This window comes from Eulemur rufifrons, chromosome 2 (genome assembly GCF_041146395.1).
Source record: "Eulemur rufifrons isolate Redbay chromosome 2, OSU_ERuf_1, whole genome shotgun sequence".
NCBI lineage: Eukaryota > Metazoa > Chordata > Mammalia > Primates > Lemuridae > Eulemur > Eulemur rufifrons.
The window spans coordinates 26,651,100-26,679,013 of NC_090984.1; the positions used below are offsets into that span (position 1 = coordinate 26,651,100).

Below are 27,914 nucleotides of genomic sequence, written 5' to 3' on the forward strand. Positions count from 1 at the left end.
TACTTCAAATTCCACTACCCCATAATCACCTATTATAGTACAGTAAAAACTTCCTATTAAAATGTATCTTCAAAAGACTAAGTAATAAGCTATTTAAAAAAAAAAATCAAGATCAAATCCTGTAGCATGAGATAGGATTGCTCTGAAGCATTCTAAAAACACATACTGCATTAATTAATATACTATGAATTACAAATAAGTGGATCTTGTCTTTTTCCTTAACCTTTGAATTAGTTTTTGGCAAGGACTAATATCATTCCTTTATTATTAATAAACAGATTAAACTATCATTTTGTTAAAAAAAAAAAAAAACCAGCCTCAAAAGAACCCCAAATCTAGTCAGAGCAAAATGTATCTTCACCCATGCAAGAGTGGATATTTCACCATGACTTTCAATAGTACTTTTTCTAATTTATGTTGTCCCCAAACCATGTATTTTAAAATGTCTAGAAAAGCATATTATGTCACACAAAAATAGGCATTGTCCATTTAACATCAAATTACTTTATATTTTCTAGTGCTTTCTTTTAATCCATCCCACAAATAATGAGTGCCAGGTAAATGCAATGCACTATGCTAGGTACTGGGGGTATGTGTTGAATGAATGGCCATCACACAACTTTGTATTTCTTAGTGCTTTTTATTTCAATTCTTTTGGCATATCTAAATGTCAGAAAGTGAATACACACATACAAAATTCAAAATAACTTCCTAAAATGGTTTTATTGTTGGCCAGTCATTGACATCTTTATTTTGAAAGTTTGAATTGTCAAATAGGTCTAAAGTGCATTCCTGCAGCTAATCAATAGCAGCATTTGTTATTAAAACCTTAAGAAATATTCAGACCAGAGCTGGAAAAGTCACAATAAAAAATAAAGCGTGATCTAGATACATCCTTCCTTAATCACCTAAGACGAACACCTTCATGAATTAGTTTATAAGTATACAAGAAATATACAAAAAAAAGCATTATAAAAAAGTTCATACAGCAATGAAAAAAGGGGGTCTTTCTCTGCTATTAATATTAATATTAAATACAGCAAGGCATATACTATACAAAGTGTGTTGAATTCTAGATGTCTTTGGAACCATAGGGGAAGCTTTGACCTAGGCCAGTGTATGATGTAGCTGAGGTCTGTGATGTTCAAGAAAGCTGGAGTTCTACAAGATGGCTTACAAGGCTGCTTCTGGCATGGCTTTGGAGAAATCACTCACACAAATGAAAATGTTCTTTCACTACTGGGACTATCAGTTTATGGCTTCTTGCGCCTAAAACATAAAAACCAACATTTAGTATTGTATCTTGCAATTAGTGACACATTCATAGCAAATGAATCTTTAGGAGGGCTTTGAGAATTGCTGTTTGATCATGAGAAAATTCAAGTCCTTCTGAGAAAGTAAATAACTTATAAAATATGCTTATCTAGTATTAAATTTAGATTTAATTTAAATAGGACTTCACATCTTTATCCTGTTACAACAATTTTCCAAATTGCTTACTAAGGAATACAGGTGTTAAAAATATTGTTATGTAGATATTTGTAAAGTAGGGGTTTTATTAAAATATGGAAAAAGAATGGGCCAGACTCCTACGTACGGGTTTAATAGAAGAGGAAAAGGTGTGACTCCTTCCCTAATATAAATTCTGCCATTCGGTTTTATTTACTTCAGTGAACACTTATTGCTATACCAAGACCAAGAAGCAAGTCAGGAAAGAATAATTACACAAAACTGTCATCATCCTCAATGAATGCCTTCAGCCTTCCCTCTCTATAGGTGCTCTCAGTTCAGCCTCAGAAAGCTTTTGAGTGTTGGCAGAATATGAACAAGAGCCACCAATCTTCTGTCCCCTCCTGTCCTTGCAGCTCCGAGGCTCTGAGCACTGCAGCTGCCTACTGCAGTCTGCCAGTAGGACCCAGATATTCCAAAGGGAAAATGAAAACCATAGGTTTGCTCTTAAAAACAAATGGATGGTTGGGAGAAGGCCTGATGGTGGAGCTACTAGAGAAGGGAAAACACACACAGCAAGGCCCCAGTTACAGTCAGCGCTTACTTGGGTTGTGCGTGATGCTGATATCCAGGTCCCAGCTGAGATCCTGCTCTCATCTCCACAGCCACGGAACACTGAGAGGAAAATGGCAGAAGAGGAAAAGATCAGCTTCTCTTAACAGTCTATAAAACACAGTTGTTTACATATAGGTTCTACCTAGATGAAATCCAACATTGCTTTCTAGTTCAGTGAAGATGGCAATTACTCGCATTTCTGGCATAGGCCACAAACTTTGTGAGCCAAAAGGATCTTTAGAGGTCATCCAGTTAACTTCCTTCACTTTAGTTAAGGAAGAGGAGTTCCTGAGAAAGTTAGTGGCCAGGGCCAGAGCTGAGCCTTCCAACCCCCACCTTCTCATGTTTTTCCGTATGAGCCTCTTCTCAAGAGTAACAGTTACAAGGGAATTCCAGGTGAGCTGCTTCTAAGAAGATTCCCATCAAGTTGAAGTGAATTTATGTTATTCTAGAGTGATACTCTCTGACTCGTTCTTGAGCCCTATTCCTCTACACTGAAAACAGGGACTTTGAACTGAAGAGCTCCAGTAAGACCACACCTAAAGAAATACAAATACCTTTGCAGGTTTGCTATGAACAGGCCTACATGCTGAGCTGGCCATGTGACATAGTACCTCAGCATCTTCAAAGAGCTTAAAAAGCTACAGCTATGTGGTTTAAGATAAGAGATGCCTAATTTTTATTAAGGACACAAATATTTAATTTTTCCCCTACCCTTGTTTCTACATCGGTCCATTCAGACTCTGTGCCATCTGGCTGGGCAGGTACTACTGTGGAAGATCTTCGTTTTCGACTACTGAAAAGGGGGAAACATGATGCAACAATTATTTTTGCATCTAAGAACAGGAAAAATATTAAAAATAGGGAAATACCATCTACACCCGTTTGGAGAATTAATGATAAATTTCACAGGATACTCTGTTCCTCGAGAATGAGCAGCTAGGAAAACAACCACCCTTTCAAGAGAGATGTCTCTGATGCTCACTCACCCACTTGGTGATTCTTGCTTTAAAGTCTCAATATCAGTAAACTGGACAGATTGTCCACCACCCCTTGTTTTGTAAACATCACCCTAAAGCCAAGAGAAAAGGTCACTGTTACACTTTGATACATCCAAATGATAAACACACATATCATATTTCAAATTGATCTCAAGAGTCTACTGTTTTATGGAAACTCCCACCCACAAAACCAGATGGTGCTTGGGACTACTGAGTATGAACTATCAAAATACTTTAGAAATATGAGCACATTATCTCTCACTAAAGAAAAGTCCAATACAATGTAATTAGTAACATTCATAATTGTGGGGAAAAAATATTCCTTTTTGTTCTACCTGTAATTTAAAAATTAAACTGCACTAAGGATCAAGAAATCTGCCAGAAATTTCTACACGTTCTAAGGCATTGTTCTTTCTTCTCTGAGCATTCCCCCTCATATTCAAAAGATAGTACATCTTATCTGTAGCTATAATTATAAGAACTATCCTCTAAATTAAATTTGAAATGAAAAGGTTTTATCTTTTATTTCCTGATTATTCATTGACTCTATGATTAAAGGAAAATTATTCTACAGGCAGGCAAGTCATCGTTCTGGGAAAGGGCTTTAGATAGCCCAATACTGAATGATTTTGATAGGCCAAATTTTAATGTGGACTTTTTATCTTGAACTAACAGAGAACAAAGGTGGGAGTTCTTTGTTTAGGTTTACTTTTTAAGTAGTGGTTAAAACTAAATATACAGTAAAGTACATTATGGATCTGGAGTTCTAAGCTACCCAAGATTCTATGCCTATTTAAGCTGATTTAGTCCCCCTTTAGCAGATTCACCGCTAAGCAGTTACTTTAATTTTCTGCTAACAAAAAGCTTACATCAAATACCCACTGATGTTCCAGTTGACACTGTGTGTTTGTCATCAAAGTAGCAGGGCAAATGGTTTTTTATTTAGCTGATTTTTTAATATATTTTTTTTCTCCTGTGCAAATTAGTTTTTACCTTAATTAGTTTAGTTTCAATCTCCCCATCGGAGGCTAGTTCCTGGTGGGTCAGCATGTACTTCTCACACTTAGCTAGTGCCTTTTCATTTGCAACAGATACAGTGATGGCATGAGGGACATGTGGCTGCATGACTGTTTCAGTTTGCACGTTAGAGGCAGGCTTATGATCTACCCATCTGTCTCCTGCAGAGCGTGATCGTCTGTGTCGGAGACGAATTGGTGGTACGTTCTGATCAGGTTGAAAGAGGAATCAAGAAACAAGCATAACCCAGAATTAATTTAAGGGTATTATTAGAAGTGCAGCAGGTTTGGCTACGTTACTTGATGATAGTATCAAAACAATCCATCTCAAAGCTAAATAGTTCTTCAAGTAATTTAAACATTCTCTTCATGTTTAAAAACAAAACCAACAAACATCTTTAACACTAGCTTGTATATGATAAACTCTACCTGGGATCTTCCCTTTGAACAAACGATGAAAGGAGAAATTCTGGTAATGCTGCTAGACTTTCCTGCTTAAGGGGTGGTTCACAACAAATAATTCATTTTACATTCTTGATCAAAAATCAATATTTATGCCTGCTATTATAAGGTAATCTATTAGGTCCACAACTCTGTTAAAAGCTTCAGTAAGAGCCCTAAACATGTCTAGGCCTCTAAACAAAAGAGGAAACACTCCTTATACAAAGACAGAGATCAAAAAATAATAAAAGCTGATGAAGCTATATAGTACAAAATACCACAGAACATAAGGTATAAGAACTCTATGTATAAAATGACTAAAAGAAATATAACGTACTTCTGAGTACTTTCACTATAAGATTTTTAAATCTCAAAAGAGAACTTCATTAGAAGTTCAAATACAACAATGGCTAAAAATATACCAACAAATTTTTTTACCACACATTTATAAAGGTTCCAAGAATCAAACAAAGAATAGTGTCAAATCAGTTTCTATTATACAATAAAAAACCAGTCGCTTGCTTCCATTCAAATGCCATTCACATGTAAATGTGAAGTGAAATTTAGCATAGTCATTCTAAGAAAATATATTTCATATACACGCCATCGTTAATTGTTTGAAGCAATGAGTTATCATTGGCATCTTGTAAACATCTCCCGTGTGTAAAACTGAAAGCAAATGAAAAAAAGTCTGTCACAGGCCAAATCCTTCAACACTGTTCAAATGTAAAGATCCTAACTTCAAAATGTATAACCTGAGGAACCGAATCATTTTCCCTATATAGTGACATAGGCAATGCAGTTTGCCACTAAAGATGCTGATCCTCAAAACAAGCAGCAAACTTTCCATTTTTTAAATGGTTTAATTAACATTGAACAAGAAGGAAAGTCTGGCCTTTATCATCTACCATTTAGCCAAAGTGAGAATTTCCTTCAACATATTTAACAATAAATACAAATCCAAAGCTTGATAAAACAAGCTTAGGAAAGATGACAATCTGTACAATCTACTGGCATTTGTGAAGTAAATATTTAAAGTTTTTTCCTCACTGAAATACAAATTCAGTCCACCTGACATAATTTTTGACCAACAAACTTAGATGCATAGATACTAACCTTATGGTAGGTAACTCTTCTGCTGCACTTCTAAAGAGATTTTGATTTCAAGTGAGAAGTTGGAAAAAAAAAAAGTATCTCTAGTAAATCCTCTTAAATATCTCATGGCCAAATTAGATATCACATTACTGTTGGCAAGGCACAAGCAGGCCTTGAATGGTTTTCAGTCTATAAACTTTCAAGAAATAAGATGATTGACTAGAGTTGATCAGAAAGACCATTCACCATAATTTGCTCCCGAAAAAGGTTTAAGGCAAAATCTACAAAATAAAGAACTTAGGAGACTCTAGAATCATCTGTTGCCTTGGTACATACCTTGGGATTCATCACCATCCCTTAATAATCAGGAATTTGGGCCACCTACATGAACATTCATCTATACCCTAAATTATACAAGAAAATCTAAAGCAAATGTTTACTGTAAGATTAATTATTTAGAAGAAAAATTCTAAAAGAGCTATCTTAATTTTACTAAGTATAAAAACCACAATATTAACTTGGTTCATTTATTCAGATTCAAAGGAAGCTTTACCTTAATCCTTAAGAAGAAAAATATTAAAGTGAATTTAAATACCCTTGAATGAGGCAAAACCCTTGTAAATTGAGATAAAGCCTCAAAAATAAAAGTAATTTATTCGAAATGAAAATCTTCAGTAGTTTCAAAACAACTGGCCTGGACTCTTCAAAACAGTCAATGTCATAAAAATAAAAAACGTGTTGGGGTGGGGGTTAAAAGAGGTTAAAGAGACATAGTTACCACATGCAATGCATACACTTTGATAGTATCACGGATTGCAAAAGGAAAAGCCATTAGTGGGACAACTGGATATTGTCCCAGTAGAGGATATTTATTCATTAATGTTAACTTTCTTAGGTGTGATAAAGATTGTGGTTATGTAGGATGATGTCCTTATTCTTGAGGATTAAGTGTCAGGAAGTCTATGACTTACTTTCCAAAAAGTTCAGGGGAAAAAATGTTTACGTATCTACATAAAGTAACAGTTGGTAAATCTAGGTCGGGGGAAAGACATTCTTGTACCATTCTTTTATCTCTTCTCTTTGGGTATGAAATTTTTCAAAATAAATGTTTCAGAAAATCTTAAAAACTAGGGTTCAAAAAGCAGCAGCAAAATAATCTAACTTGGGGAAGGGCAACCAAAAGGAAAAAAATGGAAAGTGTGTGCCAAGATACTACGGTTCACCAATTTTGTGCAAAGCTCATTAGTTTATTCAACTGAAAAGCACAGACCACTCTGGGACATGCCAAATTGGCCTGTGTTCATTGAACACACAGGCATTGCTTTTGTTGCCAGATGCATTTAGGCTTTTTCAGATGAGGAGCTAGGCCTCAATTTTAGAATGAGTCCATCTTTCAAATTAACTTACAGAAAAGTTAGACCTTATTTATATATATTGCAGCCTGCCTATCTTTCCAGTGAACTTTCAGAACAAAGTTACAAAAAACAAAGAAGATAAAATCTGCTACAATGCTTTAAAATAATACTGGCACTAACCCTGCAGCAATGATCCTCTTCTATTTCTATCTCATTTCTGAATGTAGGAACCACCTCCCTGCCTTCAGTCCAGTACATCCCTCGCCTTCTGTCTGACACGGCACAAGTTTTACTTTGTCCTGGCTCCTGCTGCCTACGCCTTGCAATAGATGTGACATTGAGAGGTGTGTTGTACGAAGGAATTTTCTGCTCCCACTCCGAAATACAGGAAGCTACAGAAATGCTGCTGCAAGAGTTAGAGCGCCTATGTAGCTGTGGCTGGCTCATGAGTTGCTGGCCGTTGGAAATCTGAGCAATATAGTTACCAGAAAGCTAGAAAAATTGAGAGAAATTAATGAGCAAGACTGAAAAACTGAGAGAAACAATTCATTACTCTTCTATAATTTTAGCACATGAAGATTTAACATTATAAATAATTATTTGTATTAAATTACTAAATTTTTACGCTAAATTTGTATTTGTACAAAATTTAAAATTTTTTTCAAGTAAAGTATCTTAGGAAAAAATAGAAATAGCAATAGAAATTTCAGAAATATAATAATATAAAACAAAAAACTGATTATCATAGCAACAGTCATCTAATCTGAACAAATTTCCTCTAGTACGAAATTAATGCACAACCACAAATAACTTACAGGAACTGGCGATGGAGAAACAGATCTTTGAGTAATTTTTTCTCGATCCCGCTCCCGAGAGGGTCTCTCTGGCTTTTCAGTTTTGGGTTCAGTAACAATAGCCTTCAGTTGTTTCAGTTTTTCGTCTTTGACCCAGAGTTTATTCTGCATCTCCAGCTGTTTGGCTGCCACTCTTCGCTCCTACAGATTATCAATGGCAATTTATATTCTAACTCAGTCATAGCAAACAAGTACACCAGCTACCCAGTCACTTTATTTCCTAACAATGACAGTTTTCCAGTTCTTCCTGAGAGTTAACAAACACCACCAAAAGCCTACCACAAATACAGTAATTTAGAATATTTAACCTAACCACAACATGAAGTAAATCATCCAACTCTAAGACGAGCACTACAAGAATGATACTCACGCATTCTTTCTCCCACTTCATTGTTGTTTCCGTTACCATGCCTTGCAACCTGGCTTCTAATCTGCGTTTGTCAGAAAATTGTCGCTGAAGTTTCTGGTTCTGGGTTTCAAGTTCCTGTTGCAGATTGCGTTTATCTTCTTCATAGATAGTGGTTGTTTTCTCTAAAATCTCGATCTGGGAAGGTAGATCAATCATTATGTTCACTATTTGGTATGTAAATATTTCATGTAGCTATAAAATAATCTTTCTTAATTTGCTTATGTAAGCTTATTTGTGGAAATAAAAGTCACGGGAAAAGCATATTTTTCCTCTCAATTTTCATCTGAATTCCCACTTCCATTCCCAGAAAGGGAAACCTGTTAAACAAGTTCCTCACCCAGAGACAAAGCTTCTCTTAAAATTAAGACCTAAAACTTAGTTTTTTAGGCTATATTCAGAATAAAGAAAACAGTGTTGGTTGAGACTAGCTTCTCTTTAGAATGAATGTATACCCTGCCAAACCTCTAAACAATCCTCTGTAAATAAGAGAACACACATTACACAGTGCTGCAGCAGCAGTCCCCAACAAAATAGTATTTCCTTCTACCTCAAAGGAAGAGTTTAATCCTGAGTTTGTATTTGTTTACAATTTGTAAACCAAATACGGATCTAATTAAGATTTACCAAGTATCTGTTATGTCTATCTCATTTAATCATTTCTTTCATGTGATTATTGAAGAGTCATATACTAAGCAAATATTTTTTTGCTTTTTTTTTTCCCCTGCCCCCGTTGAGGAAATATTTCTAATAAATCAAAAAGCAAGCTATAACCAAAGCTAAACTCTAGAAAGTCCTCTAGAAAGCTCCCTTGCTTGGGCCAAAGAGTATTCTTTCAACCACTAGATTCTCATAAAATTAAAGAATATATTATCCCTTTTCTCCCTTTTATGCTTTTCACTCACATTTCCTCTTCTTTCAGGTGGGATGAAGATTAGTACATAACCAAGTGAGAACTCTTTTTTTTTTTCTTTTTACCCCTCTACAGGCCCCACCAAGAACTCCTAATAAGCAGCGGTTACAGGCCCATGGAGCAGAACAGCTCACTCAGAGACCAGTGCTGAATGGCCAGCACCTATATCCATTATCATAATGCCAAAACAAACCTTATATTCTAAAGTTTTGTTTTTCTTTTCCAGTCGTTCTATTTCCAATTTCTGTCCTGAGATCACCTTTTCTTTTTCATTTAGCTTTCCTTGAATGTAGTTTTCTTTACTTAAAACAGCACTGTCAAATCCTTGTAATAAAGCTTTAAAAGTATTAGCTGAAACAAAAGCATGCAGGTCAAATTTTACTCCAATCCCAAAATAACCAATGAAAGCAACTTCTATTAGCAGACACTAGATAAAAGATAGCTATTCAAAAATATAATAAATTTTAAAAAATAAATACAATGTAGCTATACATTCAGCAAATCTCTGAGAATCAGTTTATAGTGAGAAAAAACCCTGTAAGAGATACTCACAGAAGCTTTCTATTTAATACTGAAGACACTCAAGTCTTTCATTTTACACTAGAGCATCTCTTCCCAACTCTTACAGGTAAGTAATTTGCTTCATATCAACAAATGCAAAAACATAACACTAGATTTAGGATTAGTTGAAATCCTTGGTATACCACTTACTAATTTTGACTTAGGCAAGTTACTTGATTTTTCTAAGCAAATTTCATTTTAATATGGAAATTTAAATACCACTTTATCTCATAACTTTACGGTGAAGAACAAAATGAACTGATGATAAAAATAATGGATACATTCACTTACTATGTACCAGGCTGTTCACTGTTCTACAGGATTTTCATATAGTATCTCATTTATCTTCATAATACCCCCTGAGGTAGAAATAATTACAATCCCCATTTTATAGACAGGGAAACTAAGAAATATTCCCTGTGTTCATCACTATTAGTAAAGAAAGAAATAGGAGGGAAGGAACACATGCTCCTTTTTTTGTTTAACTTTCTTAGAATATAAAAAAGAGCTGTGAGAAAAATTCTGTCATTCTAATTAAATAATGCCTTGAGTACTCCAAAGTATAAAGACAAGATAACTCTCCCTTAAAGATACATTCAACCACGGAACTCAAATTCATTACAAATACTTTTAATTTCAGAAGTCAAAATGACTGCAAATAATTTCGCCCTTACATTGCTTGTTAAACTCATCAATCATCATTTGTCGTAGACGATGTCGTTTTTCTAAGGCTTCAATCAGCTTTGGAAGTGTATGCTCATCATTGATATCCAAAATTTCACACGACGGCAAAGGTGGAAAACTTTGTAAAACCATGTCGGTAACCAATGGTTCTGTATTAAAATTATAAAAATTATAAAAAGTTAGGCGAGAAGGAGCTTATCTAAACAAGTTTAAGAATGTGCTTAGGGCCCCAGTTTAATTAACCATGGAATTTCTTGAGTTGACATAATTTTATTTCCTTCAAAATGAGAGTTATAGTATACAATAAAAGAAATCTCATTTATATTTTGGTTCAATTTTTTTTTAACTTGGTTCTTGAGAGGAAAGTATGTAAACATTCTCTCGTATGAAACAGATTTTTTTTCTTAAGGGAGATAAAGAGTAGGGAAATGATGTAACACCAAATCATACCATCTCCAACTGGACCTCGAGCCTGGTTTCTGTATCGCCTCCCGGGTGTTAAACCACATATTGCCTTGTCTACTGGTCTTGCTACTTCAACTTCTTGGGTCACTTCTGCAAATCTCATGACTTGCTAAAATACAAAACCAATGGAGTTTTTAAAAAATAAGGATATCTAAGTCCTTCATAAATTACTAAATGAAGCAACAATAGACTGGTTATTAGTCTACTTCTGTATCCAATGATTCTGTGTCAATCTACAAAATGTTCAAAATGTCTTTCTTCAAATCCAAACAGTTGTTTTCCCTACAGAAACTCAAGACTTTATAGGATAAATAAATTAAAATTACCAAGCTTTCTTCATAATCTTCAGCCTTTGGATTTACACACACAATCATACGCACTTTTCCTTCCCCATCAAAGTAGTTCTTGAACAGATGGGTTAACTTTGAATCTCGATAGGGAACCATCTATAAATACATTGAAATCCAAATAAATGCATAAGGTAAAAAATGCACACAAACAAAACTATAAAAATGATTAAAGAAGGCCACTGTTTACCTTGTTAGTTCCATACATTTGGTTCTCTCTCAGGACATCCATACATGTTCTCAGTGTCATTAATGACTGATTAATGTTACCTGACAGAAAAATACACACCAAAAATATGAGAACTACAATATAGTAGCTAAAGTGTGCTGTTTGCCTATAAAATCTCAACTTCATATAACCATTCGATGAAATTATAACAAATTTTCATGGCTAAATTTAATCTTGGCCCAGGCTTTCTTTCAATAGCAGCATTTCTGGAAAGGTTAAATAGCCATCCTTGAAGGATCAAAAGGATTTTCCACAGAATATAACATTATACTTAATAACCCATAAGGTTTCTTCCAAATCCTAAATTCTATGAAAGAGTATCTTAGATACAGATGTTTAATATCCTCATATTAAAGTGTTCTGTTTAAAACATGGCCATTTCAGGCTACAGTTGGCTCCATTAAGAGTCTGAAATCCCCGTGGCACCCAGAGGAGCTCCCAAATTGTCTTAGGAACCAACTAACTCGTCCCCTGTATATCTCAACAAAGATTTCTCAGGCGGCATAGCTGTTAACTGTGAGTATTTTTATTTGACTTTCTGAACCAAGGCAAGTCTGATGTTAACCAAGAATGCAGATCTCACCTGATTAGACCCCAAAAGTGCCTAAGAATGTGTTCATTTTGGAACCTTGACTAAGGTTAGCCAATTTCATCGTTCTTTCATCCTTGGCCTCCCAAAGATACACCTTCCAAAATACAGAACTCATCTGGACCTCCATAATATTCCATGATTCATGATTTCTCTTCCTTGACCCAAAATCCTGATGTTCTTCTTTTCCCATTGTGTTCTCAAGAACTTATATTCCTGTTAACAGATTTCCCTACATCTTCAAACTTCTTACAGAATGATCCATTCATCTCTTTCCCTAATGGCCAGGGGTTCTTAGCCCAGGGTCTATATTGTCCGGGGATACATCTCAGGGAGTCTGCATACTTCAATGGGAAATAAATTACATGTTTTTACAGACCTCTAACTAGAATTGAGCAGTTCCTTCAATTACTAATGTAGGCCAAAAAACACAGTAGTATTGTAATAGTAGAACCTGTGATTTTTATCAATAGAAATCGCAGATATTTTAATAGCACATTACAGTTTATTGATCAAGATATTTATATTCATCATTACTTTGCAATTATTTAGTTATTAGACTTGCTGCTGGGTTTTTATTTAAGGCATTAATAAAGCTCATAAATTACCATATGACAAATTTAAGAATACTTTTAAAAATACATAATTGGTTTCCTTTGTAATCCTCTATATGTTTACATTCAGAAATATCACATTGGGCAGGGTCCACAGGCTTCACCCTCCATCGATGGCAAAAACCCTGCAACCTAATCCTTGATCTCGCAGAAGGATCGTGCTTCCCTCTGCAGCCCTGTAGCCTTTTAGGGTAAAAGCTGCTTGTTTCCTAAAGCCTAACATTCCATAAGGGTGGTAAGCGCAGGGAGGCCAGCAACATTTTCCTAGTTCCTCCTACATGCCAGCCCCGGGGTCATTTTGGTATCATGAGGACAATCACTCTCACATGCTGTGGTCAGAGGACCCCAATGTCCTCAACTCCAGTAAATCGTTGTCTCTCCATTGTAGCTGCAAGATCATGCCGAAACCCCGAACCTAACCCCTCAGAAGTACTCCACCTCTGAAAACCTGACACCTGACACCTGCCCCAACCACAATCTCTTTTGCTTCTTCCTCACCATCGACATACGTGTTCCTCACCCATATTAACACTAGCAGGCCTTTCTATCATTTCCCCAAAGCATCAGAAACCTAAGGTTTTTACTTTCTTCCCAATCCAACTAAAACTCTTATCTCATCAAGGTTAATCCTTCCTCTTGTGATCTGGATTCCAAATCTCCTGCCCTTCTGGGATCTTGCTCCACCAATAATCATTGCTTTCATATTTATTAACACTTTAGTAAGTAAGAGGCACCGGGGATACAATGGTAGACAGCACAGACACAGTCCACTCTCAGAAGACTCAAGCGATTCACACAAATAGCAAGGGTCTTGGCCCAGGCTAGAGGCAGGTCTAACAGGCCCCATTTTGTACCACTGGACTTCAATTTCTTCCTCTATTCAGACCATAAACTCAAGTCTTCACTATCTTCTAATATACATATATAATGGGTGTGTGTTTTTTAACCATTTCATAATCCCTCAAGTCCCTTTTAGCTACCACCTCTCTCTCCTTCCCAAACTCCTTAAATCTCAAGGGCTTGTTCCTTAAGGCTCTGCCCTCAGCCTATTCCTCTCTATTCTCCAGGAATAATCTTATCTCCCCCATTGCTTCACTCCTGTCTCTATTGGCAAAACCTAATCCTAGAAACCTTAAGTCAAATCTCTCATTCCAAATCCATGTACCTCTGCATTCAATCATAAGCATGTCCACTTGCATAAACTGAACATATCAAACACAAGCCTCATTAGCCGCCCCCACCTGCTACTCAAACTGCTCTTTATTCAGCACATCCTGGTGCACCTACTTCCTAACTAGGTCTTGCTTTTGTCTGACCTTTGCCTCCAGGTCACATGATTACTCATCTGAATTGCTTGCCAAAGGGTCCTAACTATTCTTTCATATTTCTAGGCTTGCCCCCTGGTAAATTAATTCTCTACACTGGCAAAATATTCTTTCTCCAAGACTAACCCTTCTTTAAGGGGGAGGCTGTATAACATAGTAGAAAGATACAAGTTTTGAGAGATCAACCAACCTAGGTTTGAACCTAGGCTCCAGCCATGGAAAAATTACTTATCTTCTCCCAACCCATTTTCTCATCTGAAAAATGAGGGTATGATACAAGCCTGAGAAGTCAGAATCAAAAACCAAGCCCATGCCTAGTAGATACTACGACACACACTAGACCCTTAATAATTGGTAGCCCTCATTATTCCTTCAAGATAAAATTCAAACTTCTTAATATGACAGACAAGGGTCTTCATGGCCTTGCCTCATTTTCCTACCTCGGTTCTCACCATTCACCAACCCACACCCTCCACTTCAGCTACTTTGAGTCTGCCATATTCTCTTAGGACTTGCTCTGTTTAGAGGCAGCTGTCTCCTCCATCAGAGATGTTGCCTTTAATCCTATCCTTCTCCATACAGCTCACGGCTATGTGTCACCCCTCCCCACCCCCAGACTGGATTAGAAAGCCCTATCCTGCACTCTCGCAGAAGCTTGAGCTCACTTCCATTATACTCTACTCAAACGGTCTAGTTATCTACTGATCTCTTATACTAAGCAGGGCTCTCTCCAGCAGGGCTTCATCATTTATATCTGTGTTCAATTCCTGGCACACAGTAGTAGGTACTCAGTAAATGGTTATTAACATAAAATACAACATGTACAGCTATAGTAAATGAACGATTAAACACACACACACGCGCGCGCGCACACACACACACGTAGATTTCCCTTCAACTGGCTTTTGCGTTCAGATTTTTCCCATCTCCAAAAGCCAATTTTTACAACTATAAATGCTGGAGTAACTGTTAAATCACTTAATTTCAAGGACCCAATACTGACCTACAATACCAACAATACACATAACAGACTCTTTCAATATATATAACTTATTTTATATTTATTTTAGTCAATCTTCCTCATTCTTAAATCAGTGTCTTAGGCTGGGTGAGATGGCTACCTATAATCCCAGCACTTTGGAAGGATGAGGAGGGAAGATCACTCTAAGCCAGCAGTTCAAGAAATCAGTGTTTTGTAACAGATACCAAATCAGCCTAACTAAAGAAATAGCATTGACCATTAATTTAAACTCTAAATTAACTAACTGAAGAAAATTATGTTTAAACCACCCATCAATAAGTAGATAAAAAAACTGGCAATGCAAGTTTCTGAAAGCTGTGACAATAAATAAGTGCTATGCTTTACTCACCAGCTTCACGTAATCTGTTCCCTTCTGCTCTGGTCCGGTTAGTTCTTTCACTTCCGGCAAGATCTACCAAGGACAACTGACTTATAGTGATTTGCTCTTTTTCCTGAAGAAAAGATCACAAAGCCAATAATCCAAAATGAGTTACAATTGGTTTACAATGTTCTTTAAGTAGAGTCAAAGCAATGAGTTATTAAGTCCTACTGAATATATGTGCACAATATAAAATGTATAGGAGGGGCAAAGGATACATGGTTTAGGGGGGAGTTTGCTAAGAGTGTGATCAATATATTCATCAAAAACAAAACAAAAGATATATATATACTCACAACATTAACTATCTTGTCTATTGTCTAGTCTTCCTTCTACATCAGACTGTAAGCTCCCTGAGAGCAGGACTCTGTCTGCCTTTTCACTATGTTATCTCCAGCGTGATGTATAGTGCCTAGCATTCAATAGAAACTCAACAAATATCTGCTGAAAAAAGAGAGCCTAGAACAGGGCTATCCTAAATTTTTCTATAATCAGATATTTTATAATCTTACAATAACCTAATAATTTCATAATACTCTAATTTTTGTAAAAAGAAATGAAGGTCAAGAGGTACCTGATAGTGTAACAGTAGATGTGATTCAAAGGAAATCAAGTGTGTATGGAAAGCTGACATAACTATTTTCTAGCGAACATTTATTGAGTGCTGACCATAAGCCAAGCACTGAACTAAGAACTTTATGTGCACTGCCTCCTTTAATTCTCATAACCTTTAAGGAGGTTCTACTATAGTTAAGTCATATGGCTAATAAATATAGGAATCAGAATTCAAATCCTGGTGGTCTTCACTACCACCTATCTTTTGCTACATATAAACCTCCATAACACCACAATTTTATAATATGGTTTGAATACAATTATACTTTAGTATCTTAAAGTTATTAAATTATGTGTACTCGGGGCACAAATGCTGTTACTAATTGACATAAGCCTTGTAGCACGACAGGCTCAGTTGTAAATAGCAATCAGCTGATGGGGAGCCCTACTGGCCTGGTAAGCTTAGCCCCACTTCCTGAACTATACCTACCTTGGAAAGTGACTTGCCAACACTTTAAAACCATTAACCAGACTTTCACATACAAAAATGAGTCATCAGAGATAAAACAATAAATCACATGTTCTTCTTATTTTATCTCCTCTACTGAAGAGATTTTTAAAGATTTGTAAACCTTTTTCATAGCAAAACGCCAGGTTCCAAGAATCAATAGCCAAATTCCCAAAACTACACTATCTAATGGAAGAAAAAAAAAATTTCAAATGTCATCACCTACACATCATCACCCTCAGTATCCATGGGGGACTGGTTCCAGGACCTCCCACAGATACTAAAATCCACAGATGCTCATGTCTCTGATATAAAATGGTGTAATATTTGCATATAACCGATGCATATCCTCCTATATACTTTAAGTCATCTCTTAATACAATGTAAATGCTATGTAACAAGTTGTTATACTGTACTATTTAGGGAATAATGACGAAAAAAAATCTGTACATGTTTCGTACAGATGCAATATTGTTTTTATGACTATTTTTTATCCCAGTTGGTTGAATCCATGGATGCAGAATCCACAGATACAGAGAACTAACTGTACATTAATTCTAGAGAAAGCTTCACTGAAATAATATATCCCTAATTTAACTCTAATTCCAAAAATTAAGGATTGAGTTAGAACCAGAAAATATACACTACAACTTTACCTGTAAGACATTGTCTCCATCTGCATCTAAGGGAGCCTGAACTAATTTAATGTTGAACACACTATGGGAACGGCTGGACTCACGATTCAAATGGGTGTTAGCAATACGTCTCTTTTTTTGGCCTGTGACAAAAGAGAAATCATTGATCAAACCTGAACTCAATCATTTCATTATACATGCTTTCTAATAAATCAAAAAAGATTGCTGTCAAATTACAATAGCAACTCATCAGGGTTATATTTATCATTTTATATTTTTCTAATTCTAGCTTTGTTTCTAACCTCTCCAGAAAACTTCAAAAGCCTCCTCAGTAGATTTCACTTCTACTTCTGTACATCCTGCAACATACATGTTATGGTTCTTATCTTCACGAAGCAATTTAGATTGTGGAGGTCTATAGGAAAGAAAAAATCATTAGTTTCCAAAATTATGAGATACTAATATCTTCACTTAAGACTAGGACTAAAGTGCCAGGTGACAGGACATCCATTCTTATAATGAAAATAAGTTTAAGTAAGACCCCAGAGAAATATTAAACTTGGATGAGATTTATATACAGTCAAGATTAGTAACATAGGGACCACTTTTATTTTAAAAGCTTTGCTCTAATTTGCTCTAACAAAGCACATGAAACAACACTAACTAAACAATTAGACCAAAGTAGTATTATAGCAACATCACATGCACTGGTTAGGCATCAAAATCTAATATTTTCCTAATTTTAAAAGATCAGCAGATAGAACTGGTTCTGACCTTCTCAGCAATAGCAGAAAAGAAATTCAGAAAGAGTTTGGTATATACCAGCACTGGCAATCCTTTCAAAGTGGCTTGTCAAGTTTTAGTCTAAATGGTAGGATAAAGGCTGGGTAAGGGCGCTGCCTGTTTGGCCTCAGTCTTGTGAATGGTGAGGGTAGAGACATTTACCAGCCACCATCACTGACAGTCAATGGAAGATTTTTCAGGAAGCAAGGAGGGCTTACGGTAGCAGCCAGCCCAATGCCAATGGAAAACCGCCTACATGCGAACATGCCACAGAATGCCAACCACTAGTATAACTGCACCCTTCTCCTTAAGAAAAGAGCCAACACCATCACATACACAAAATCTGTGTTCCTCATGGGTGTGCTGCAACTGTTCCACCTACCGAAGGAATAAAGTAGAAGTTACCATTTCTAAACCAGCCATCTCACAGCAACATGCTCAGTCCAGACTATGTGACAGTCACAGTGAGTTGTGTCTTAAAAATCCTTCACTTGTTAATAATTTTTCATTGTGTGAAAAACCACTAAAAGTTAACCAGCTTAAAAAAGCAGATCTAACGCCACCCTAACAGATTAAATCTGAATTCAGTGCCAAAGCAGCACCTTTGTATATTCATTCAAGGAGTTACCCAGAAAGTTTACCAGGCACCCAAGTCACTTTTGTCAGTCTTCCTTTGTTTAACTAAAAACACCAAGATAGGATCCTTTCAAAATAATATCATTTAGAACAAACCAAACAAAAAACTAGGTACATGGGCAGACACGAAATTCATTAGTAGCAATGCAGCAATGAATGACATCACAAAAATTTAGAAAAACGATACACACAAAACCAGAGTCAAGACAACTAACACTTTGAAATAAATGAAAAAGTAATTAGTTTGATATAAAAAGCAATTGTCTCATAAGGTCTTTACTCCTCTATATATTTCTCTATAACCTAAGTAGTTCTTTCTTACTACAAACATTCCAAGGGTAAATAAAAATAGGTCACTCCTCTGGCCGGGCGCGGTGGCTCACGCCTGTAATCCTAGCTCTCTGGGAGGCCGAGGCGGGTGGATCGCTTGAGGTCAGGAGTTCGAGACCAGCCTGAGCAAGAGCGAGACCCCGTCTCTACTAAAATAGAAAGAAATTATATGGACAACTAAAAATCTATATAGAAAAAATTAGCCGGGCATAGTGGCGCATGCCTGTAGTCCCAGCTACTCGGGAGGCTGAGGCAGTAGGATCGCTTAAGCCGAGGAGTCTGAGGTTGCTGTGAGCTAAGCTGACGCCACGGCACTCACTCTAGCCTGGGCAACAAAGTGAGACTCTGTCTCAACAACAACAAAAAAAAAATAGGTCACTCCAGAAGTAAGTCCCCTTGTAAAGTCCTCATTTTAGGAAGGGTGAAGTAGACCAAGAGTCTTCCTTCACTTAAACTTCTAGAATGAATACTTTCATATTTAGCTCACTTAGCAACTTTGTAATTCTTTTCCCAGTCAATGCAGATGAAAATTCAAGGACTCTGAGTGAAGATACCTGTATCAAAATATGACTCAGTAAGAACCACAGAAATACTTGTATCAAGTATGGCCTCAACCAGAGTCCGTAAATTTTCCATGTAAATAAAAGTAGATACACTGACACCTATTTTCAGTCTAACGGTTTTCTAAATCCAGCTGTTTCTACAATAATACTCCTTTGGACATACACACAAAGTTAAACATAAGACACATGTTGGCTAGGAACAGTGGCTCACGGGTATAATCTTAGCACTTTGGGAGGCCAAGGCGGGACGATCGCTTGAGGCCAGGAGTTCAAAACTAGCCCAGAACAAGACCTCGTCTCTACAAAAAAATAGAAACTTAGCCAGGCAGAGTGGCGCATGCCCATTGTCCCAGCTACTCGGGAGGCTGAGGCAAGAAGATCACTTGAGCCCAGGAGTTTGAGGTTGCTGTGAGCTACGATGACAACACTGTACTCTAGCCCAGGCGACACAGTGAGACCTTGTCTCAAAAAAAAAAAAAAAAAAGACAAATGTCTTCATATTATTTACATCCTGAGAGGCCCTAATGAAGACAGCATGAAAGACAAGCCTTTAGCTTAAGAACAAAACCATCAACTTGGAAACAAGATACTAATTTTAGACATAAGATTCTAGAGTAGAATCTGGCACAAATGTGGATTTATCTTTTGTGATGCCAGGTGGTGACTGGTCTTTAGTCTTGGCAAGGCAAGACCCAAGGACATCTAAGAAGTACTCTTCTAATTCTGGCAGAATGGCAATGCAGATGTCACTTCCTATTAATCAATGATGAAATGTCCGTATTACTTGTAAAGACTACAGCTTTAGGCTCCATTCTGTAGAGATCACCAAGATAGAGGTGGTTAAAGAGGCCACAAAACTTCCCACACTGAGTCTCAGGTTCTGGATAAGTAGCCCCAGAGCATATCGACAGGGAAACTTCCTAACATAATTAAGGGCCTTCTCGAAACACAACCCCAAGTCAAGAGTTTTGAAAAGTCATCTCTAACATGAATATTCAGGTCACTCTTCTCATTAGATGCCTTAACCCACTTGTTCCCTCATTAAGCACCAACTACTTGATATACAAGTCATAACATTTCATTTTGAAAACAAACACAAGCATTACTCCCATTTATAGCTGAAGAAACTGAGGTTCATTGAGGCAAAGTGCATTCACCAAGGTTAACAGCTAAGGAGCTCTCTTCACCACTTACTTGGGTTTTATGGGATCAAATGGCACCTCTTCCAATAGATCATATATGTAATTATTATATATTTCAATATAAGAGACAAATACACCATAGACACTATCTTCATCAACCTCTTCTGCTTTGCAGAATTCTTTTACAGTTATCATATCTGCAAACTCTGGATCTATTTGTCGTCTAAAAGAAAAAAAAAAAAATTCTGATGTTATACATTGTGAGTAAATATCAAAAGTAAATTATCCCAAGGGGAAACTAAAAGATATAACATAAATGATATGCTAATACAAGCAGAAACACACAATGCAACTTTATTCATACTCAGTTGACAACAGTATCCCCATCTCCTCCTAGATATAAAACAAAGGCTTTTATGCTCACTCCTCACCCACAGCAGTACCTTCCTTCTCAAAAGAGTAATTCAAACACAATGTGCTCAAACCCAAAGAGAACATCTGAGCAAATAACTAAAGGACATTCCTCAGCTTTAATCTCACAAAACTCAACTGTCAGACCAACTTCTCTACTTAATGTTCCCTATGCCTGGGCAAACCACAGGACAGAATCCCATGCCCCTAGGCTGGTGATGCGTACAAATGTAATTACTTACTTGCTAGAGGGGGTCTTTGGAATGGGCACAGCTTCTCTTTTCTGACGTTCTAGTAAGGCATCAACCTCACACTGGATATCCATACTATTTCTATCATTAGATTTAAAAACCTGAAGTGGGAGCAAAAATCAGACCATGGTTTTTAGAATGTGACCTAAATACTAAGAAACATGTTTAAGAAATAAGAAACATTTAATATTTAAACACATTTAAGGTTTCAAAATGAATCCAATGCTTTGGTTCTTCCTTAATACTACATATCCAAAGGCATCTTAGTCCTGCGTCCACAGTGAAATAGTCACAACACAAAAGAATTATACTTACATATCGCTTAGCTTGAAATGACCCTATACTGTTAAAGATCATGTCCAAACAACGAGGAAGCAGCCCTCCTTCCCCTGGAGAACCAGTCATTGTGTGAGTTTTTCCACTCCCCGTCACACCATATGTAAAAAGAAGACCTACAGTATAGCAAGTCACAATGAATTACACCTTAAAAGTAAGTCTTCCACTTGTAATATTTCATTGCATTAAAAAATACTAAAAATTAGCCAGCTTACAAAAAGTAGGTTTAGCATCATTCTAACAAATTAAATATGCATTAAATGCCTAACATAAACCAAACATACAAATATCAAAAAAGTTCTATCAGAAGAGGAGAAAAAGGGAAATCCAACAAAACTCCAAGAATCGTACCATTTTTGCCATGAATGAGGTCATCTACCAAGGGATTAGCCACAACATCAAAGAGCTCCTTCTGGGTAGTGTGAGTGCCAAATACTTGTTTAAATGAATACTGAGTCTGTGGAGAGAGAAAAAAATAAAACACACTTAAATGGAATTCTAGTATATGTAAGCTCGAAATACATCTGCTTAAACTTAAGATGTGTCTTTATGAACATTTAAGATTAAGAGTCTCATGTTCTACCGACTGAGCTAACTGGGCGGGAGGCTATGAACATTTAAGATCTAGACATGCAATGAAAAAATATGAATGGTCTTTACAGTTGGAACTCTCAGTGTCTTAGTAATCCACTAAAAAGTCATGACATACCCAAATCACACCACTTATAAACTGGTAAATATTTTCAGTCACAACTACCAAAGAGAATGTAGAAAAGTCTTAAGCCCACTAATGCTTCATAGACTAAGGCTGACTTTGTTTTAATTAAGTGACAAAGAGGATCAAAATGTATTATAACAATTCATAGATTTGTGAAAATCTTTAAGCATTACTTCATACAATAATTGACTGTTTTCTATTTTTTCCTTCATAAAGGTGCCATTTAACATGGCATATCAGCATAATACATGTTTTGATGTACTGTATTTTAAAACCAGAAATGAACTGTAAATATAGTCTCATCCCTTGAGTTCTTATATGAAATAAATTTTAAATAAATTCTGACCTTTAAGAAAGCAAGAATACTTCAATTATCAAGTTTCTTTCAAAATACAATTATAAGATATAGTCATATTACCAAAAACACTATCAAACTCCTTGAAAAATTAGATTGGAATATATAAATGTAAATTAAAATGTTTTAACTATTCAGGGGCTGGAGTTCTATTTTTGTTATTTGCTAGTTTTATTGGCTTGTAGACATAATTATTTCTGAAGGCTTCCTGTTCTTGCAATTTTTGCTTCTTGAATTTCAATGCTAAATTATTTAGTGCAGCATGAGGATTTATTAGAATTTATTATTTATTATTATTTATTATAGCCTTTGTCAAATGTCCTTTTTCCTGTTCTAGTCTTTATCTTAAATTCAGCCTGTTCAAATATTAATATCACGACTCTTAACATTTTTAAGATTAGCAGTATCGTTCCCCAAAAGGAGACATGTATAGATTAATACTCAAACATATAATAATCAAAATAATAGTGACAGCTGACAATAGGCACTGCCTATGCAGTGAACCACTTTGTTCTTAAGACCCCTGATGTAGGTACTATCAGTTATGCTCATTTTATAAATGAGAAAACAGAGAGGTTAAATAACTTATCAAAGACCACACACCTACTTCAGCTATGATAACTCTCACCTTTGTGGAAGTTTTCAGTCTAATCCTATAAAACAGCTTTAGAGTTCACAAAAGAACAAGAATCTTGGAACTAAAAGGATATACACAGGATAATACTAAGAGGTTAGATGGATGACCTCAGTTCCTCAGGACTAGCTCCCTCCTCTCAAAGTAAAAACTGAAGCCCAAAGGAAGAACTTCACCAAGCCCATGCAGCTAATTAACATCAAAGCCCTCTCCAGTACATTGTTCTTTCCATTAAACAATGTTGCCTTCTGCCAAAAGGCAGTAACAATTTTTAATCCCCATCAAAACTTTGGTTTATAACTACTTTGAAACCTTATACATATTTGAAATTTACTTCAATAAATAAATTCAGTAGGTCAGTGTCTAACTATATTACATCCTCAAAGACCTGCTCTTCCATAAAGCCTTCCCAGGCCATTCATTCATGCTCAATCCATATTTATTCAGGGTTTGATGAACAGGACATACAAGGTGCATATACCCTAGAAGTTTACATTATGTGGGGGAAAGAGACAATAAACAAGTAAATGGATTGTGGTAAGTACTGTAAAGGAGGCACACAGAATGCAGACCAAGGGAGAAGAGGGATGGGTGGCTATTCTGATGGAGTAGTCTAGACACCCTTAGAGGGTGATATTGAAGCTGAAACCCAAGGATGAGGAGCCAATCATGTTAAGCCCTAGGGAAAGAGAATTCCAGGATAAGGCATCAGCTGTCAGGCAGGACTCTGGCTTATCCAAGGAACTCAAAGGATTAGATGAATATTAAAAGATGAGGGTGGAGAGATAGGAAGTAGATTAAGCAGGATTTTGTCCATTTAAAGATTTTATTCCTTAAAAGGTTTTGAACAGAAATATGGTAAGATCTCATTTATACTTTAAAAGATCACTCTGGAAGCTCTGTAGAAAATGGATTAGAGAGGAAGATTCTGAGTAGAAGCAGGCAGTCCAGTTAGACTTTGGCAGTTTTGTCAATGCTATTCAAAATACAGTCAGCAAACCAGTGCCTGTCTGAGAACTGTTCATTACCAGACTACTTAAATGCTGAGAAACTTTGTTAGCCATCTGGCATTGCTACAATGTCACAAAACAGTGTTGAATGGCTCATCTCTCTGTACAGATTATAAACCAGTTCTCTGTTGTCTAACACACATGGGTAGTTCCATCTAGCACAAACCGTACAAACGTACCAATTGCAATACATTAAAAATAAAAAAGCTGTTCCTTCAATACAGATAGTTTGAGAAACACTGGTCTCAGTGATTAACAATGGGGCTCAGAATAGGGCAGTGGCAGTGGAGATGGAAATGAAAGCACAGTTTCAAGACGTACTTTGGAATAGAACTGAAAGGATTTTCTAATAAACTAGATATGAGGTGGGACAAGTAAAAGGTAAACACCAGATTTCTGGCTTGAGAAACTGGCACAGATGATGGTGCCATTACTGGAGAAGATAAGGGATGAAATGATTTAAAGGAAAAAGAATCAAGTACTCCTTTTTGGACACGTAAAATTTGAGATGCCTACATGACATCCAAACAGAGATATCAAGTAAGTGGTTGGATGTCTGAGTTTAGAGCTGGAGAAAAGGTTTAAGCTGGAGATAAAAATCCCAAAGCTTTTACCATATAATCGACATTTAAAGCCATGTGAAAGTGTAGACAGAGCACAGAGCTCTGGGCGTAGCCCAATTCCATATTTAGAGGTTGGAAAAGAAGGAAGAGCCAGCAAAGGTGGCCAGTGAGTAAAGAGTAAAAAGAACAGGAGAGCTGGAAGGGGAGACTGGAGAGTGCTTCAGGAAGGAGAAATAGACTGTAAAGAGGACAAAGAGATACACATCAAATTTAACAGCAAAGAGGCTGCTCATGGTCTTCCAAAAAGCAATTTCATTGGAACAGTGGCACAAGAGTGAATGGCAGCTACACATAGAAATGACATCCTGAATTCATCCTCTTCCTTCTGCATTCCCACAGTTCCCCCTCTTTGTCTCATCTATATGAGAGTTACTTGTTTACTTGTTATTGATTATTGTCAACTAATTTGTAAACTACATAAAGGGGTCAACTAATTTGTAAACTACATAAAGGCAAGGATGTGTCTTACTCAAGTTTTTTAAATCTCCTTCCATCCTCCAGCCTACTAGCTTAGTGAAACATTTGCTAAACTGAATTGAACTCAGTATTTCTTAGTTTGTTCAATGATTTCCTAAAAATAAAAACATGTCATTAGAGGTTGATACAAGTATAAATGTCTATTATTAGTTATCTTAATCTCCACACATGAAACTGTGTGTGTATATAAAAAACTGCTTAGCACAATCACATATCATTCCACATTAAACTATTCCTAACATGTGCTCTAAGAAACAATAAATATACAGTGTAAGAAATTATTCCCTAAAAGCAATCCTCTAACTCCAGTGTACCAAAGATGTGTCTGTGCATCCCAGAAATCAAAAACACTTTAGATACAGTGGTTATAGCGAAGTAAATAAATCTTTCAAAAAAGTGGGATCGCACATGAACTTTCTTAAATTTAAAAGTGTAAAAGCCATTCAGGAAATAATATACCAAGTAAAAACAACTTGGTTCCAATAGGAATTACCTCCTTATAGTCTCCATTTCGGTTGAGTCTGTAGCCCTCAGGAGTATGAAGCTGAACAGTTGTATTATTGATCACTTCTATGCAACACTCTTGATCAGGAAGGCTCAGTGGGCGCACCCTACAGTATACCTGAAAAAATAGGAAGGCATGTAAAGAACAAAGGTTGACATTTTGCCTGATTTTTCATTTAAGCTTCCATTCATCCATTCCACAAACATTTGGTCTCTCAACTCAAGAGAAAAAGCTAGAGCTATGAATACCAAAATCTGCTACTTGAGACTGACAAATGCAAACAGACATATTAGATATGAAAAGATTTAAAATACACAAAAATTAAAATAAATTTTGATAAAAGGATCAAATTGCACAACTTGTCTTTACTACTATATTGTAATAGCGTAAAGTACTAATATACAAATAATAAAGTTATACTATTTTTTTTTTTTTTGAGACAAGTCTCGCTTTGTTGCCCTGGGCTAGAGTGCCCATGGCGTCAGCCTAGCTCACAGCAACCTCAAACTCCTGGGCTCAAGCAATCCCTCTGACTCAGCCTCCCGAGTAGCTGGGACTACAGGCATGCACCACTATACCTGGCTAATCTTTTCTATATATTTTTCGTTGTCCAGCTAATTTCTATTTTTAGTAGAGACGGGGTCTCGCTCTTGTTCAGGCTGGTCTTGAACTCCTGACCTTGAGCGATCCTCCCGCCTCGGCCTTCCAGAGTGCTAGGATTACAGGCGTGAGCCACCTCGCCCGGCCTAAAGTTATACTATTAATACCAATAATATAAAAATCTCTAAAAGCCAACAACATATCACACAATGAGATTTTTAAAAGTTAGAATTACATGTCAATTTATAATAAAACTTGCCAGCTTAACCTAACACTTAATATACAAAGAAGTAGAAAGAAAACTGTAGGGGAAGGTTTGAGGGGAAAACCCACTCTGGCTGTGTGCAAAGGACCTGATTCTCTCAAGTCAGACCTGGACTCCAGTGGCAGTGAGGAGAGATTTAAAATACCTCAGAGCAAAGCAACCCTCTTTTATTTGCCATTCAATTTTAAAAGCAAGTTCCCAAGCTCATTTGCAATTATGAGTAGACATTAGACTGAATTAAGCTATTCTATACCACAGTCTTTATGAAACTTGGTCCCCAGCAGTTTGGGGCTCCCCTGGTGAGGCATGTCGTCAGTTACTATACACAGGTGGGAAAGAATGTTCATCTGAGCAGAAAATTTCCCCCATCACAAAGAGTATGAACCCAACCCAGCTGAAGATTTTTAATTATCTAACTTTTCAAATTATAATCATGGAAGGAATGCAGTCAACCAAAGACTTCATTTTACAGGACTAATTGATCCTGTAGAAAAACCAAAATTTCACAGCCAGAACCAGTTTTATGTAATTTAGTAAATCCACTTAAGTGTTCGATTGCACTTCTGCATCTCTTCTTCCTTCTATTCCAAGCATACACATAAGACAGAAAGTACTGGAGAAAGAATATATACACATAAATCCACAGGGAGATCTTACCCCAACTGGGTCTTTAAGATTCGTTTGGGATCCTTTTTTCACTATAGGTTTCCTGGGTGTCTTAGCCCTCCTGGTCACAGGTTTAAAAAAAAAAAAAAAACATTTTAGTTCAACACTAATACAAAAACCTTACCTATAACTTATATAGACAACCTTCCCAGGGTTTATAAAATTATTCCTTAGCAGTTCCAAAATACTGCATCTCAAATAACATGAATACTACTAAATTGCGTTAGTAGCAGAGTGTTTGTGGCATGTGTAATGCAAAAGTAATTAAAATTTGGTTTAGAATACATTTTTGGTACCAAATGTACCAAGTTACTCTTGATTAGTTCTATATTTAAAATAGCTTACACATTTCCTTGAACAATTTTACAGAAGCACTGAAAATTTGAAAAATCTGCAAATAACTGCCCATGCTTATTTTCAAAGACATTTATAGATGTGTACAAGCACATACACTGTGTTAAGAGTCATTATCAAGGCAGACTAACAATCAATTAACATCAATAAATTATAAAAATGCAAATGGATGAATCCATTCTTTCATTAAAATTTATG

The 27,914-nt window shown here is 36.4% G+C and overlaps 1 protein-coding gene across 1 annotated transcript; it reads right to left on the reverse strand.

Annotated features, from left to right (window-relative positions):
* Window positions 1-622: 622 nt before the first annotated feature.
* KIF23 (kinesin family member 23) lies at window positions 623-27,423 on the reverse strand. The gene is made up of 20 exons (XM_069458243.1): window positions 27,354-27,423; window positions 25,820-25,948; window positions 21,861-21,966; window positions 21,165-21,274; window positions 20,564-20,734; window positions 17,360-17,472; window positions 17,079-17,200; window positions 15,330-15,432; window positions 11,393-11,472; window positions 11,182-11,301; window positions 10,841-10,964; window positions 10,381-10,539; window positions 9,339-9,496; window positions 8,197-8,370; window positions 7,788-7,967; window positions 7,153-7,464; window positions 3,054-3,136; window positions 2,779-2,860; window positions 2,054-2,124; window positions 623-1,269 (listed from the first exon to the last, which is right to left on the reverse strand). The coding sequence occupies exons 3-20, from the start codon at window positions 21,882-21,884 to the stop codon at window positions 1,254-1,256; spliced, it is 2,202 nt and encodes a 733-aa protein (XP_069314344.1). The 5' UTR covers window positions 21,885-21,966; window positions 25,820-25,948; window positions 27,354-27,423; the 3' UTR covers window positions 623-1,253.
* Window positions 27,424-27,914: the final 491 nt, after the last annotated feature.

Bases quoted from the DNA above. Each gene is read 5' to 3' on its own strand.
- KIF23 (XM_069458243.1), bottom strand. From the start codon at position 21,884: ATGACCTCATTCATGGCAAAAATG. The intron at 8,371-9,338 runs GTTTGTTTTGGC...CTACCTTCCCAG, and splicing joins ACAAAACTTTAGAATATAAG to ATCGAGATTTTAGAGAAAAC. The intron at 2,125-2,778 runs GTAGGGGAAAAA...TTTTCCTCTCAG, and splicing joins GGACCGATGTAGAAACAAGG to TGTTCCGTGGCTGTGGAGAT.